This window comes from Stenella coeruleoalba, assembly GCF_951394435.1.
Source record: "Stenella coeruleoalba genome assembly, chromosome: 3".
Taxonomy (NCBI): domain Eukaryota; kingdom Metazoa; phylum Chordata; class Mammalia; order Artiodactyla; family Delphinidae; genus Stenella; species Stenella coeruleoalba.
The window spans coordinates 147271354-147286934 of NC_137148.1; the positions used below are offsets into that span (position 1 = coordinate 147271354).

Below are 15581 nucleotides of genomic sequence, written 5' to 3' on the forward strand. Positions count from 1 at the left end.
TCAAGAGTGAAATCTCTCTATCTTACCTAGACAAACTTAAAATAAAAAATTTAAAAAAGAACACAGAGAGAAAAGAATTAACGAGTGACCAAAAATCAAAGAGGGGGACTTCCCTGGTGGCGCAGTGGTTAAGAATCCGCCTGCCAATGCAGGGTACACAGGTTCAATCCCTGGTCTGGGAAGATCCCACATGCCATGGAGAAACTAAGCCCGTGTGCCATAATTACTGAGCCTGCGCTCTAGAGCCCGCGAACCACAACTGCTGAGCTCATGTGTCACAACTACTGAAGCCCACGCACCTAGAGCCTGTGCTTCGCAACAAGAGAAGCCACCGCAATGAGAAGCCCGTGCACCGCAATGAAGAGTAGCTCCCGCTCACCGCAACTAGAGACAGCCCACGCGCAGCAACAAAGACCCAACGCAGCCAAAAATAAATAAATAAATAAATTTAAAAAAAAAATCAAAGGGGGATGAACAGGCAGAGCACAGCGGGTTTTTAGAGCAGTGAAACTGTTCTGTGTGACACTATAATGGTAGATACATGTCACTATACATTTGTCAAAAGCCACAGAATGTACAACACCAAGAGTGAACCTTGAAGTATGTACTTTGAGTGATAGTGATGTGTCAGTGTAGGTTCATGTATTGTAACAAATGTACCACTGTAGTGTAGGATGTTGATAGCAGGGAGGCTGTGCTGGGAGCTGTTGCGGGTGGCGGGGAGGATATGGAATCTGTACTTTCTGCCCAATTTTGCTGTGAACCTAAAACTGTTGTAAAAGTAGTCTTTTTTTTCTTTTAAACCAAAGTAAACTTAACTAGGGGGTGAGGAGGGAGAGACAGAGAAAGAGAAAAGGGAGAGAAGAACACACTCATGCAGGGGTAGGATAGTGAGGGAGAGGATGCAGAAATAAGTTTTAAGAAATGTAGTAAGACATGCTATCAATTTCCCCAATACTTTTCTGCCATTCCCTAAGTGTCACTTCAGATACAAATGAACATCTTAAATTTGGGGACACTTCCCAAACACTGTAGGAAAAATTGTCCCATATTAAAAAAAAATACTTATAAAGGCAAAATGCAGATTCTATAGACACCACATCAAAATAAAAAGTACAGCATTAATTCACTAATGTAGCAACAGTATTGACCAATGATCAACACTAGTAATCACAGAAACTGCCTACAGTTCCTAGATAGATGCTAAATTATAACTGCTCTTCAAGTACCACATATTAAAGTACAGTATGTGTCCCAAAGAAATGCTGTCTCACGCTGTACTCATTCATTCATTTCACAAACACCTACTCGGCTCCGTCTAGGCTCTTGGGCTGGGCATTCTTCCACTTCTCAGCTTTTTAAAAGACAAGCATGGTTACCTGGTAAAGCGGTAATAAAGTCCCGCTGCAACATGGGCTTCAGGTAAGAGTTAATATGTCCATGCTGGTAATGACACATTCGTGAAATAAGGTGTTCCACAAATTCCACTTGATCTGATTCAGACCACTGGTCAAAATATTTAATACACAAGTCTTTTTCTTTTTGATAGTTTCCTTCTGATGGCCTCTTTCTGGAGACGATCACTGATGATGTTCCATTACTTATCTATTTTAGAAAAACAAAAAAGTAATTAGTTTGACAAGGAAAATAAATCTTAAGAGCATATCATCAGAAACATTTTTTTGCCCTGTGTATTTATTCTTAAAATGCCAGTTTTACCCTAAAGCCAAACTCATTCCTTTATTAATTAATTCAGGAAATAATTAAAAAAGCATTCAGGGCCCATGTACTCGAATTAGTCACTAAAGTAATGATAAAGTTAGAGTTCTATCTAAAGCTAAATGGTGTCTTAAATCATCATTCTCCAATGCTTATTCCAAAATCGTGCTGTTATCAGTTAACTAACTAAGGTTGGAGAAGACCATCTTAGAAAAACTGTTCAACTTGGCAAAGTGGCAACTGATTGATTATTGATGGTTTGTTTTCCTTCCTCAAAGTTGGAAGGTAAAGCTATATTCATCTATGCAAATAGTTCTCACACTTGTGCATGCATCAGAATAACAAAAGAGCTTGTTAACACACAGACTGCTGGGCCCACCGCGGAGGTTCTGATCCTACAGGTCTGGAGTAGAGCCTGAGCACTTCCAACAAGTCCCCAAGTGATGCTGATGCTGCTGGTCTAGAGACTGCACTTCAGGGACCTCACTCTGAAAACTACTCGTCTATGTAACGGAGAAATCAGAGAGCAATTCAATCTAAAAAGCTTCATTTTACCTAACAGTTTCAATCTCCTCCGTATTATTTCCAGGGCTGCTAACTGCTGACAAAATAGTTTACAGACTTTCACTGTCTCTTTCAATCACCTACTCAGAAAGTGACCCAAGGTAAACCACATATACCTGAAAAGTTCCTCATCTTATTTAGTTGGTTTACGGATATCCCACAGACTCCTATACTAAATAGTTGCATCTCTCATCAAATCTACATGGTCCTTACATAAAATCAGTATACTTTTTAAAAACTGAAACTAGGGCTTCCCTGGTGGCACAGTGGTGGAGAATCCGCCTGCCAATGCAGGGGACACGGGTTCGAGCCCTGGTCCGGGAAGATCTCACATGCCGCGGAGCAACTAAGCCCGTGCGCCACAACTACTGAGCTCACACGCCTAGAGCCTGTGCTCCGCAACAGGAGAAGCCACCGCAATGAGAAGCCTGCACACCGCAACAAAGAGTAGCCCCCGCTGACCACAACTAGAGAAAGCCCGCGCACAGCAACGAAGACCCAACACAGCCAAAAAAACAAAACAAACAAACAAAAACACTGAAACTACATGCACTGCATCTGGACAACAATATCCAAAAAAATCTAAATCCCTAGACTGAACCACAACTGCTACTGATATTATGAGGCTCAGTAATTTCCCTGTTTACAAACAAAAGAACCTCAATACTTTCGTCAAACATTTGCCAAGTCATCTGTCCATCACTATTCTGAATGCCCCTTCATGTGTAACACTAGAAAGAATAACATATAAGAGAATTTTGAAAACTGAAGAGTTGCATCACAAACATTCATTAATTCCATTAGGAGCTTATTTCAGAAGTCTTACATGGGAAGAATGAAGAGCTTTTTTTATCAGTATATCCCCTAACTTAAAGTGAACTGAACCCATCCCAGAAAGAAGACGTCCTTTGTAAATATCCAAAGGAGTCTTTGGCCTTCCTTGGTAAAATCTTAAAAATCCTTCATATCTGAAGTGAGTTCTTATATCGACATTTAGAGGTATAAACCTGGAAGGCATTAATCTCCCACCTCACTTATCTTACCACTTCCTTGTCTGAGAACGTTTTTTCCCTTATAATTTGGGTGAGGGAGAGCTCATTGACACCGGGCACCACCAGGGGGCAGCATTGAACAGAGATTTTTGATGTTGCTTGTAGTAAAACATTCATATCAAACAGAACCAAAACATCAGCATTAAGAACAGTCAGACGAAGTAAACATTCTTTGCTGTGGTGAATATCAGCTAGCATAAGGAGCACCTTTGCTACTTCTAAGCATAAGGATGTTCACCATAATGTTATAATAAAATTCAGAAAAAACTACCCAGTTACAGGCAACTGGTTAAAGTGAATTATATAATACATCTACACAAAGTACTACGATGCAGCCATTAGAATTAGGTTTATAAAGTAAGATTTTAATAACAAGAGAACATGTTTATGAAACAGTATTAGGGACAAAAGAATTTTATATAGCATATGATCACAATAATTTGTGTGAAGGGAAACACGCCAAGAAAAAGTAAAGAATATAAATGAAAATGTTAAAAGTGCCTAATCTTGAGAGAGAAAGCTACATATTTTTCCTTCCCCTTTTCTTTCTATATTTTTTTCATAATACTTGCCAAAATAATTGCTTTCATAACAGGTTAAATATAATTATGGTAACAACTTGCATTTGTGTACTGCTTTATTGTTTATAAAATACTTTCACACCCATTATCTCACTTGATAAGCAAAAGGGTTATTATTTCATTTACAGAAGGGTTCCTTTCCTAACCATCTAGCCCCCTTAGAGCATCGGTATACCATTAACTAGTTGACTGAAAGGCAGATGAAAAAAAAAACAAAAAAGTGAAAGCTAAAGTGTTAAGAACCACTGTGAATTGAAAAGCAATAGTAAATTAAAGAGAATCCTGTTGCAAAATACCAGACGTGGAGGGAACAGCAGTCAGTCTGCACACAGTTCCCCCTAAAATAACAGTATGTGCCCAATTCTACAGCACATTTTCCATTTCTATTTCTAACCACCCGCTTGGCCTAGAAAGATCTTCCTGGAATTGCACTGCTTTGTTTCTTTTCATCATAAATTTGTTGGGGACACTTTATTCTTGCTAACTCCTTTGATTCAAAACAAGTGAACCCAGAGAACTTTTTTTTATCATTATTCTCTTCAGATTTAGATTTGTTTTGCCTTTATTTGTATCTTCATGAAGGGAAAAATTATGTGTACCATAATGGTCGATGAAAACACGAAATCATGAAACTTTATATGCTCTCCATCCCGCGCCTTACAAAAAAACTGGGGGATTGGAAGGAAAACTGGAAAACTAAAATAGAGGTAGGAGAGAAGGAAACTGAATTTAAAAGGAAAAGGCAAACAAATAGGAAATGGGGGAGAAGGGTGACGGTTGGGAGAAAAGGTCGGTGCATACACTGGTATGCGGCATGGTGCCATTCTGGTGACAAAGGACACCACCACTGTCCATCTTTGGCTTAGACAGTGGCCCCAGAGACGGAATATTTTGGGCTGCAGCCAACTTCAGAATCTTGGTGAGAATTCCTAAATTCTTTACTATTCATAATGACACTTCCCTAAGGAACAGAAGATAAATTAGGGTGAATTCTTTTTTTTTTTTTTCTTATGTGGACCATTTTAAAAGTCTTCATTGAATTAGTTACAATATTGCTTCTGTTTTATGTCTTGGTTTTTTGGCCCTGAGGCATGTGGGCTCTTAGTTCCCCAACCAGGCATCGAACCCCCACCCCCTGCATTGGAAGGTGAAGTCTTAACCACTGGACCGCCAGGGAAGTCCCAGGGTGGATCCTGAAACTAGCAGAATTGCACAAAAGAAAACAAAAGTACTTGGCTCTTAGTTTCACTGAGGACAGGAGCTGAGGGAGCATCTTATCTACAGTAAGTCAATTGCTATCTTATCTGTGCGCCGTCATTCCTACCTGCCAAAGAGTATTTTTCTTTGGGGACTCATCTTCATTTTGATCCTCCATAACTGAAGTGTTCTAAGGGGGGAAAAACAGGTTATTTGAATTATGCCGAGTTTTGCAAATTCTAAATAACTACACCAAAATATAGTTTTGAAAACCCAAACTGGAGTGTACCAACACCAACCCAAGAGCTGTTTGGCTTGTGGCTAACACATGCCATTTTGGGTCAACAGGGGTGTTTTCATCTTTGATCAATCATTAGTTAGTGGTTGGACAAAAGTAAGCATAAAGTCTTTATGAAGGTTGGGTGTACTTAGAAAACAGGCTAAATTATGGGAGTGGGGCTGAAGCTCTACCTCAATCATCCCCGTTATTCTTTTAACCTGAAGAAAGAAGGCCCAGAGACCCACTAAGTTCCTGATGATTACACAAAACATTTACTAGAATGTCTGCTACTCAGTAGCCCACCCCAGCCATCAGCAATTAGAAGTGACAAAGCCCTGGAAGCCCCCCTGCCTTTCTCTTTCCTCCCTTGATGGCCTTGTTTTTCTGGAATGGCTTTGCAATCTCCCCTAGCAAGCATGGTGGGTGCCCCAACCTTTTCCCTTAAGAGGAGGATGCTGTTAGCCAGCAACAATCTGGCTTGCCTTGGGAATGCATTAGCTTTTGATTTTTGTGTTTACTGCACAAAGAGGCACTGTGTATTCTTTCTGGTGACCTAGTCGCTCAATAGATGCCCATTAACTGGAGATTATACATGATTGGATTTTCCCTTTTGAAGCTCCTACCTAATAGCTAAATGGAAACTTAATGAGAAGGGGAAGTGGGAGAGTTGTGTTCTGAAAGGAATAACAACTCATTTATGGATAGCAGTCTCTCTAAGATTCCTTCCCAAGCCTAAAATTCCAAGATTGGGGTACAAAATTTAAACTATAACATTTGTCCTGTAGTATTAGTCGAAAAGATCCTATAGATCTATTTATCAGTGTTTACAAGAGCTTGTTTACTGCCTATAGGGAATAAGCCTACCTCTCAAATTTTCCCTGTTTTTCCTTTATGTTCGTCAAGTTGTAAAATGTTTGGGCACATACAGTATTTCCAAACACTCCATTTGAAAATACCCAACGTAGGTGGTGGCAGAAGAATCACCACTGGACACTAGTGCTCTGCAGGTCTCACAGCAGGCTCTGATAAGAGATGTAGAATGAGGGCTTCCCTAGTGGCACAGTGGTTAAGAATCTGCCTGCCAATGCAGGGGACACGGGTTCGAGCCCTGGTCCAGGAAGGTCCACATGCCGCGGAGCAACTAAGCCCGTGCGCCGCAACTACTTAGCCTGTGCTCTAGAGCCTGCGAGCCACAACTACTGAAGCCCACGCACCTAGAGCCTGTGCTCCATAACTAGAGAAGCCACCGCAATGAGAAGCCTGCACACCGCAACAAAGAGTAGCCCCTGCTCTCAGCAACTAGAGAAAAAACCCGCGTACAGCAGCAAAGACCCAAGGCAGCCAAAAATTAAATAAATGAATAAAATAAAATTTAAAAAAAAGAGAGATGTAGAATGATGTAGTAGAAAAGCCAAAGGCTTTGAAACCAAAGCGAGAAGTTGGAATCCAGATTTGGTCAGTCACTCTGTGTGTGTGTGTGTGTGTGTGTGTGTGCACGCGCGCGTGAGAGAGAGAGAGAGAGGGAGACAGAGAGAGAGGGAGAGGGAGAGAGAGGGAGAGGGAGAGAGAGACAGAGAGATCCTGAGCAAGTTGTTCTACCCATGGACAAATACAAACCACACAAAGTTGTGGGGATTGAGACTACCAGCACAGTGCTTGGTGTATAGTGGGTATTCATAAACTCTGTTTATGCCCTGCTTTGAAGATACTACTTTCCCCCAGGTGTTATCTATTCTCATGCTTTTCTAACTTCAGACTTTGACAGAAAGGCTCCAGATGGTTGCCTAATAGGGAAAACCCACTGGCTTCCTTGATAAAACCTTATAAGCCGCATAACACCGAGGTCTGCGATGGGGAAGGGGGGCAGGAGGGCAGGGCTCCATATGTTAAAGTCAACCATGAGCCAGAGAGGAAGGAAGTGTGTCCAAGTGTCCAAAGCAGGTCTAAAGTGGTGGCGGCAATAAATGATCCTGAATGGGAAAGGGGGGATGAAGAATAGGGAAACACAAGTAGTACTCCTCCCTCAAATTTTCCTTTTACTGCTATCTTGAAGGACTTAGGGATTAATAAAGCTGACAGGTTTCCTTAGGGGAATGAACAAAGTGGGAACAGTGACTCAGTATATCACCTGGATCTGACTGGTAGTTACAAAGGCATCCTTGCAATATCACAATGTCCTGGGTTCTGAGAGAGTGGCAAGAAGAAAGAATGGCTGGGAACATGGAGGTGAGCGTGCCAAATGGAAGAGAGATGGGAAGTAAGTTCCCGCTCCCTCGTCTCCAGGCAGCCCAGGAAATGTGTGAAGGAGGTATATGTGCAAAGGGGTTTGAACTCCAAAGTTTTAAAACACAGGAGTCTGAATCCACCAGAGCTATTCTGACGTAACCTACCTCAATACTTTCCTCACTCAGGCAGGAAACATAAAAACGTCAGAAGTTCCTGCGGACTACACAAGAAACAACCGTCTTTCCAGTAAGAAAATTTAATTCTTCCTTTCATTCCAAAACAGAGAAATGGTGTTTATTTACATAGCTGAAAAGAAAACAACCCCTCTGATAAAAATAGCAACTATTCTCTTAAGGCTTGATGAAAGTGGATAAAGACATACAATTTAGTAAAACTGTATTTAATAGAGCCCTGTGGGGGCTGGAATACATTTTTTTTTTCAATTTCTCTTATAAGGCCTTCAGGAAAAGATGCCAAAGGGAAAAAGCTGCCCTCCAGCTACACTGATCAGAGGATCATTTCCAAAGAGTAATCCAGGTGACACAAGAGATGCTCAGAGGAAAAAGGGTCCTGGGGTCTAATTAAGTTTGACAAATGCTGCATGCTCACGTGTGTGCTCTCCCCCGCCGCCCTTCTTCCTTTCCTACACAAACACACCCCACAATGCACTTCGTAAAGATACTAAAGGCTCTGACATCTTATAATTTTAAAAATCAGGTTAGATTAGTTTAACAGCTATCCCTAATTTGTTGGGTATGGCCACCCCCCTTCTACACTCTCTCAATAAGAGCTCAGCACACTGGCAAACAGTGGACTAGGGCAGTAGCATGGCACGATTCCTTCCTCCTCCCACTTCACTACATGAATACTGCTGAGAGACAAAGGAAATGCCCACTTTTGGTAAACACAATATATACCTCTCCTATTCCTCATTATCTTATGTGGGGATAAGAATGGGTGGCAAGCATCAAAAATTCTAAGAGCCACAGGTTTTTATTTTTAGTCACTTTGACTGGGCTTCCCTGGTGGTGCAGTGCTTGAGAACCCACCTGCCAATGCAGGGGACACGGGTTTGAGCCCTGGTCTGGGAAGATCCCACATGTCGTGGTACAGCTAAGCCCGTGCACCACAACTAGTGAGCCTGCGCTCTAGAGCCAGTGAGCCACAACTACTGAAGCCCACAGTCCACAACTACTAAGGCCCGTGCACCTAGAGCACCGTGCTCCACAACAAAAGAAGCCACTGCAATGAGAAGCCCATGCATCACAATGAAGAGTAGCCCCCGCTCGCCCCAACTAGAGAAAAGTCTGCACACAGCAACGAAGACCCAGCGCAGCCAAAAATAAATAAATAAATAATCATTTTGACTTTTATTCCTTAAAGGTTTAATAGACAAAAGGTCACAAGTTCAAGGGAGAGGTAAGAAAAAACAATGAGTCTTCCTTCCAGGAGAAAAGGAAGGTGGTTTCCTACATCCAAGCTCTCAGATGAAACCATGAGGTAAGCCAATCTGAGAGGTGAGATCCTCTTTTAAGTCTCCAACACTTCTGGGAAAGGAAAGTTCTTTGAAATACCAACCTGGCTTAATCACTTCCTACCCTTCTCATCATCATCTCTTTCATCCTACACCTACATCACATGCAAACAAACAAAAAACGCAGACCTTCCTACTACCAATGGAAGATACAGTCTAGGAAGCAGCAGCTAGACTCTAGGGCAGATCAACCTTAGTACTAGTGACATTTGGGGCCAGATTAATTCCGTGGTGCGGGGGCGGGGGGAGCGTGGCTGTCCTGTACAACGTAGGATGTCAGGCAGCATCCCTGGCTTTTCCCTGCTAGTTGCCAGTAGCAACCCCCTCCCCTGCCCTAACTGTGATAACCAAAAATGTCTCCAGATTGCCAAATGTCAGGGGTGGGGATTGGGGGCTCGGGGCAACAAAACTGCCCCCTCCACTTGAGAGCCACTGCTCTAGGGGTGTGAGCTCCTAAACTCGCTTCCTTAGGAAAATATACTAAAAATCACCACCATCTCAGACCTGGCCTTTCTTTCTCTTCAGGCTTCTTTTCCTTTAACCCCTGTGACAGTATGTGATTTCTTCAAATATAGCCTGACCGTACCATGGTCAAGTAATTCATAGAGTACATAGTTATCTCAATTCTGGGGTAAATCCTGCTTGCCATTCAATGCCTATCCAGGAAAACTCGATATAAGGAGTTCTTTACTAGAGATCCATGGGCTTGGGGGTGTGAATGAGGGTGATAAATATCATGAAGTCATATACAAAAGTTCGTGTGTATACAGTCCTCCAGAAAGAAGATCCAGAGCTTTCATTAGATCTCAAAGGTGTCCCAAATGTAATAAAATAGCAAAGCATGTCTGACCAAATAGGTGGCCAGGGTGGATGGAGCCTAGGTATACGTGTTTTGCTTTGCTTTAATTTAAAGTTCTCCAGGTAATTTTTATGTATGTGTCTGCTTTAAAATCACTGCTATGGCAAAATGATGTGGTCCATGTAGTACCACCATCCTAAGGAAATTGCACTGATACCGTCATGACAGACTCCATTCCAATATGTGATATTTCAGAACTACCAAATACCATGAGAATCTAATGCCTGTTCCTTCTCTTATAAAGCCTTCAGGAGAAGATGCCGAAGGGAAAATGATGCTCTCAAGCTACCCTGATCAGAGGATAATTTCCAAAGAGTATTCCAGGTAACACAAGAGATGTTCAGAGAAAAAAGGGTTCTGAGGTCTGAGTTTGACAAATGTGGTGCACTGCATGAGTGTTCCCCCAACTCCACTCCCAGAGGTTATGATATACTTCACTAAGATACTAAAGGCTCTGTAACATCTCATAATTTAAAAATCAGGCTAGGTTAGTTTAACCTAGCTTTCCCAAGTTTGTTGGATATGGCCACCCCCCTTTCACATTCTCTTAATAAGAGCTCAGCACATACTGGCAAACACAGGACTAGGGCAATAGCATGGCATGATTCCTTCCTCCTCCCAATTCACTGGACAAATACTTTGCGGGGGGGCGGTGGGCAGGGAGGGCCAAGGAAATGCCCACTTTGGTAAACACAATATATTCCTCTCCTATTTCCCATCATCTTTCCCAGTCTGTTATATGGGGTTAGTTTGTATAAAAGCACAGCAGGCTCTAAGCAGTGATATATCTTTGCCAGTAGGTGCCACCAACTAACACAGAATATATTTCACTTGGAAAATTCCCTACTTGAAGAGTTATGTAAGAGGAATCAATTTCCTACTTTAAAAATCCTACAAATTCTGCATTTTGGCTTTCATGATGAGAAATGCTTATACAATGTAAGGTTTTCATATCAAAAACATCTTTACTCCTGAGAGGAAGCAAAAACAAAAACAAAAACCTTACAAAGGATCTAGAAAACATGCGGGCATTTTGCCCTTTTCTCTTGCGTTTTTAAATGTTTGGATTTAAGAAATTAAGGATAGGGCTTCCCTGGTGGCGCAGTGATTGAGAGTCCGCCTGCCGATGCAGGGGATGCGGGAGAGGCCACAACAGTGAGAGGCCCGCGTACCGCAAAAAGAAAAAAAAAAAAAAAAAGAAATTAAGGGTAACAGATACATTGTGCAAAATGTTATTAGATAACTTTAGTCTCTGTACTAGGCTTGTTTCACATATTGTCTTTTTCTTAACATTTAAAAAAATTTATTTTATTGAAGTACAGTTGACTTACAATGTTGTGTTAATTTCTGCTGTACAGCAAAGTGATTCAGTTATATATATATGCATTCTCTTTCATATTCTTTTCCATTATGATTTATCACAGGATATTGAATAGAGTTCCCTGTGCTATACAGTAGGCACACATTGTCTTTTAATCTTCAGAAAAAATATGTAAGTAGACATTCCAATTTTACAGAAGAAATTGAGGACCAGAGAAATAAGTAACTGGATCAGATCTAGGTCTGTTCTACTCAGAAATCAATGTACTTTCTATACAGAAAAATACAGCTCAGGTGTTTTCCAACTGCTGGTTGTAGCCTATGAAATCAATTTAATGGGCTGTAACCAGCACTTTTTAAATAAAAAGCAAAATTGAATCCGGGCATTCCCCTGCCCACAAGGGTAATAAGCATAACAAAAAACACATAGAAAGGCTAAAAGCAATAAGCAAAACATAACAGGAAAATTCAAATTAAAAGGAAAGCAAAAGTCATTATTGCAAGGAGAGCAATATTCAAGTCAAACCACTGAATAACATTAAGAGCTTTAAAACTCTCTAAAAAGCAAAAATCTATAAAGAGGATAATGTGTGCTTTTATATACTGAATAAAATTCCACAAAGTACAAAAAAGTTAGAAATATTTAAAAAAAATTTTAAGCACCTTTTCATCTTCGACAGATCAAGCAGACCAACCAACAAACAACACTTAAGATTTTCCACGGAACGTTAAAAACAACAACAACAAAAAAAAACTGATAGAGAATCCTAGGCCACAAAAGAAATCTCAAATACAGTTAGAAAGCAGGAAGAGATTATACATTTGAGAGTAGGCCAAGCAGAAAAGTCTAGATTTAGTTTGCCAATTATTACTTGCATAAATTCCAAAGGTAAATACACAGAACAATGACTGGCACAGGCAAACCAAACACCTTTGAGTTGTTATTGTAAATGCCAGCTTGGCCCCTAATCTAGCCTACAATTCTTCCCCCTTAAACCTAAATCTTACCAACACGTTGTTGGGAAATGAGATCAATGGAAAGCCAGAAGCATTCATTTGGAAAAAGAAGAGACAAGCTTGTCCAAAAAAGCAGCCCCTATCTCTCATACCACTCTTGCAACTCAGAAGGAAGAAAGCCATGAATAAATACATCTATACATACATGACTTTTTAATACAACGACTCCAGCCACCAGTAAGCACAACTTAATCAGAAACCTTCTACTCCTCCACACAAACACTAAAATGTAGAAACAAACTGTTTTCTTTCTACAATAAAACTAAAAAGTAATAAAAAATTTTAAATCCATTGGGAGTTTGACTGAAATCACTGCTACATGCTATTTCCAATGTAGTAAGTTTCCTTCCAACTTACCTAACCTGTAGTTCCACTCAAATTTTTAACAAGTATTTGGCTGCTATTAACATTACATGACAAGATTATACTAAGGTATCTGGAAGAATAAATATAGGAGAGTTTTTCTTCCTTTCCTCACCACCAATTATTTTTTTAAAAGAGGGGAATGCTTATGTTATTAGATATTAAAATTTTTCTTAAAAGCTATAATAATTAGTGTGGTACTAACAAAGCAAGACCAATGAAACAAAACAGGAAGTCGAGAAACAGATTCATTTACACTTACAATTTGTGTATGATGAAGTTAGAACTTCAAATAGGGGAGAAAGGGATCATTTAAGAAAGAGGATTAAAAATAAAAGTTAAATGCTACCTCATGTCACATACCAATATATACTATGGATAAAAAGAATCAAGTGTGAAAAACTCTAAAACCATAAAATGACTAAAAGCAGCTACCAAACAGAAATAAAATTTAGATTTGCCTAAAAAATTTTTTTAGCTCAGGAATGTTCATAATCAAATTTTAAAGACAAATACATTGGGGGAAATATTCTGACATATGGTAAATAACTTACCATATAAAGATCTCTTATAAATTACTTAGGAAACCAAAATTAATACTTTAATAGGCAAATAAGCAGAGTAACTACCAATATTGCAAAACAAGAAATTTAAATGGCTGTCAAAATGAACATGTACATAACAAAGAAAGATGTAATTTTTCACCTATCAAATTAGTAACTTTAATTTTTATATACTTTATAGGAACTGGGCTCTTTGGTAGGATTATAAATTGTTACCTTTCAGAGAATATTTATCAACATTACTACATAACACTGGATATAATTTAACTTACAGCAATTTATCCTAAGGAATTGTAGACCTACACAAAATTGTAGCTACAACAATTTATAACACAGAAAAATAGAAAACAATGTAAATGTCTAACAAGAGGGTTCGGACATCATTTAAGTATATGATACAACAGGAGAAAATTTAAGTTCTTTTAAAAAACTTTTCTACTGAAGCATAATACATATACATTACATACATAAATACATATATACACACACATATGTTACACACACATAAACACATATACTCATGTATGTAAGGTCTAGATGTAAATTTTATTTCTTACTGTAAAAACACTGAAAACCCCTGGTTAAGGTATTAGAGTACAATGAATCCCATACTGCAAAACTTACCACCTTTTCAGTTTTCTTTCAGTTCTCCTAATTATATCAAACTATATTTTCATATCTCTCTAATACCTCCAACTGTCTGTTCTTAACAAAAAGAGCTGGTCTCCTGTTCAGTTTACTGTAACAAACAGTATCTGGCTAGAATTTCATTATAGGTTTTGTTTTTAACGGTATTTATTTTTACAGTAACCTATCTCAGTAAGTTGCCATTATTTCATGGCAACTTACAGTGATGCATAAGTTGCAGTGACGCATAGTTCCCTTTTCTGATTTTTCAAAGAAAGCGGATTTTAAAAATATGTGAAGTAGAACAAAAGAACAAACGCTATGCATATATCAAAAGCTGTGAAGGCTGCTGTCACCTGTCTAAAACTGGTGAAATACTATCTAAAAAGAACAGTGACATGAAAAATGGTCTAAACTATATTAAATGGAAAAAAAAGCAAGTCAAAATATGTCTGTACGACCCCATCTTTACAAATAAAAATTTATCTATCAATCTACTTATTTAGAAAAGCAACTAGAAAAAGTGTGTTAAAATGCTAACAATACTATCTCTAATTTTTATTCTTTTTCCTTATATAGCCTATCTAAATTTTCCTTGAAGACACATCTCTTTTTAATAACAATGAACAGTGGTTTTTTCAAAATGAAACTTAAAGGAGTAAAAGATCTACATCAAGACCCCAGATATATATGCTCTAGTTTAAAGAAAGAGAAACTAGTCACTGAAACTTCCAGCAGAGTCAGATGCTGCTGCATGTCATCTGACCTCTCTATGCCTGTTTCCTGATCCATAAAACTGAAATGAAAACAGGGCCTCCCCGACAGAAAATTTTAAAAAGATAATCCTGGCACTTAATATGGGCTCCTTTAGTCAAATTTAACCTCCACAGGACAGAGGTGTTTGACTGTTTTATTCATTCTGTATTCTTTTTAATTTTATTTATTTATTTATTTTGGCTGTGTTGGGTCTTTGTTTCTGTGCGAGGGCTTTCTCTAGTTGTGGCAAGTGGGGGCCACTCTTCATCGCGGTGCACGGGCCTCTCACTATCACGGCCTCTCTTGTTGCGGAGCACAGGCTCCAGACGCACAGGCTCAGTAGTTGTGGCTCACGGGCCCAGCTGCTCCACGGCATGTGGGATCTTCCCAGACCAGGGCTCGAACCCGTGTCCCCTCCATTGGCAGGCAGATTCTCAACTACTGCGCCACCAGGGAAGCCCACATTCTGCATTCTTAGCATTTAGAATAATTCCTGACACACTACTTAAGTAGAGAAGTATAATAAATATCTACTAATAATATTATCTATAGTTATTACAATCTTCCTGTTAACTGTAAAGGCCAAAACTGTAATTTTGTTTCTGCTTACTCCTTTTCCATATTTTCCAAACTGTCTACAATGAGCAAGGATTCAAAATGTAGGGGAAGAAAAACATGCAACACCATTTCTGGTCCTCACAGAAAGTAGCAAGAAATAAAATCTATTTTCAGAAAGGCAGTCACCCTTATCACCTCCAAAGTATTCATTTACCTAGGTAAAAGAAGAACATCTCATTAATTATTTGACTGTTTAAAAAGGTCCAAAAGAAGCACAGAAACAAGTCTGCTGGGGTCTCCCTAAGAAAGCAGACAAGGAGTGGCAGCATATGCACTTAAATGCTTCCTAGGGCTTAACACTTTGG

General features: G+C 39.5%; 1 protein-coding gene across 7 annotated transcripts in view; it reads right to left on the reverse strand.

Annotated features, from left to right (window-relative positions):
- Positions 1-15581, reverse strand: part of FBXW11 (F-box and WD repeat domain containing 11) — a 133233-nt gene that overhangs the window by 40623 nt on the left and 77029 nt on the right. For 4 of the 7 annotated variants that reach the window (XM_079917013.1, XM_079917010.1, XM_079917014.1 and 1 more), the window contains 2 exons: positions 5241-5303; positions 1380-1605 (listed from right to left, as the gene is read on the reverse strand). In XM_079917013.1, coding sequence (XP_079773139.1) covers positions 1380-1605; positions 5241-5303 — 289 coding nt within the window. The remainder of the gene's footprint in view (positions 1-1379; positions 1606-5240; positions 5304-15581) is intronic. The other 3 variants (XM_079917015.1, XM_079917011.1, XM_079917016.1) reach the window with 1 other exon arrangement.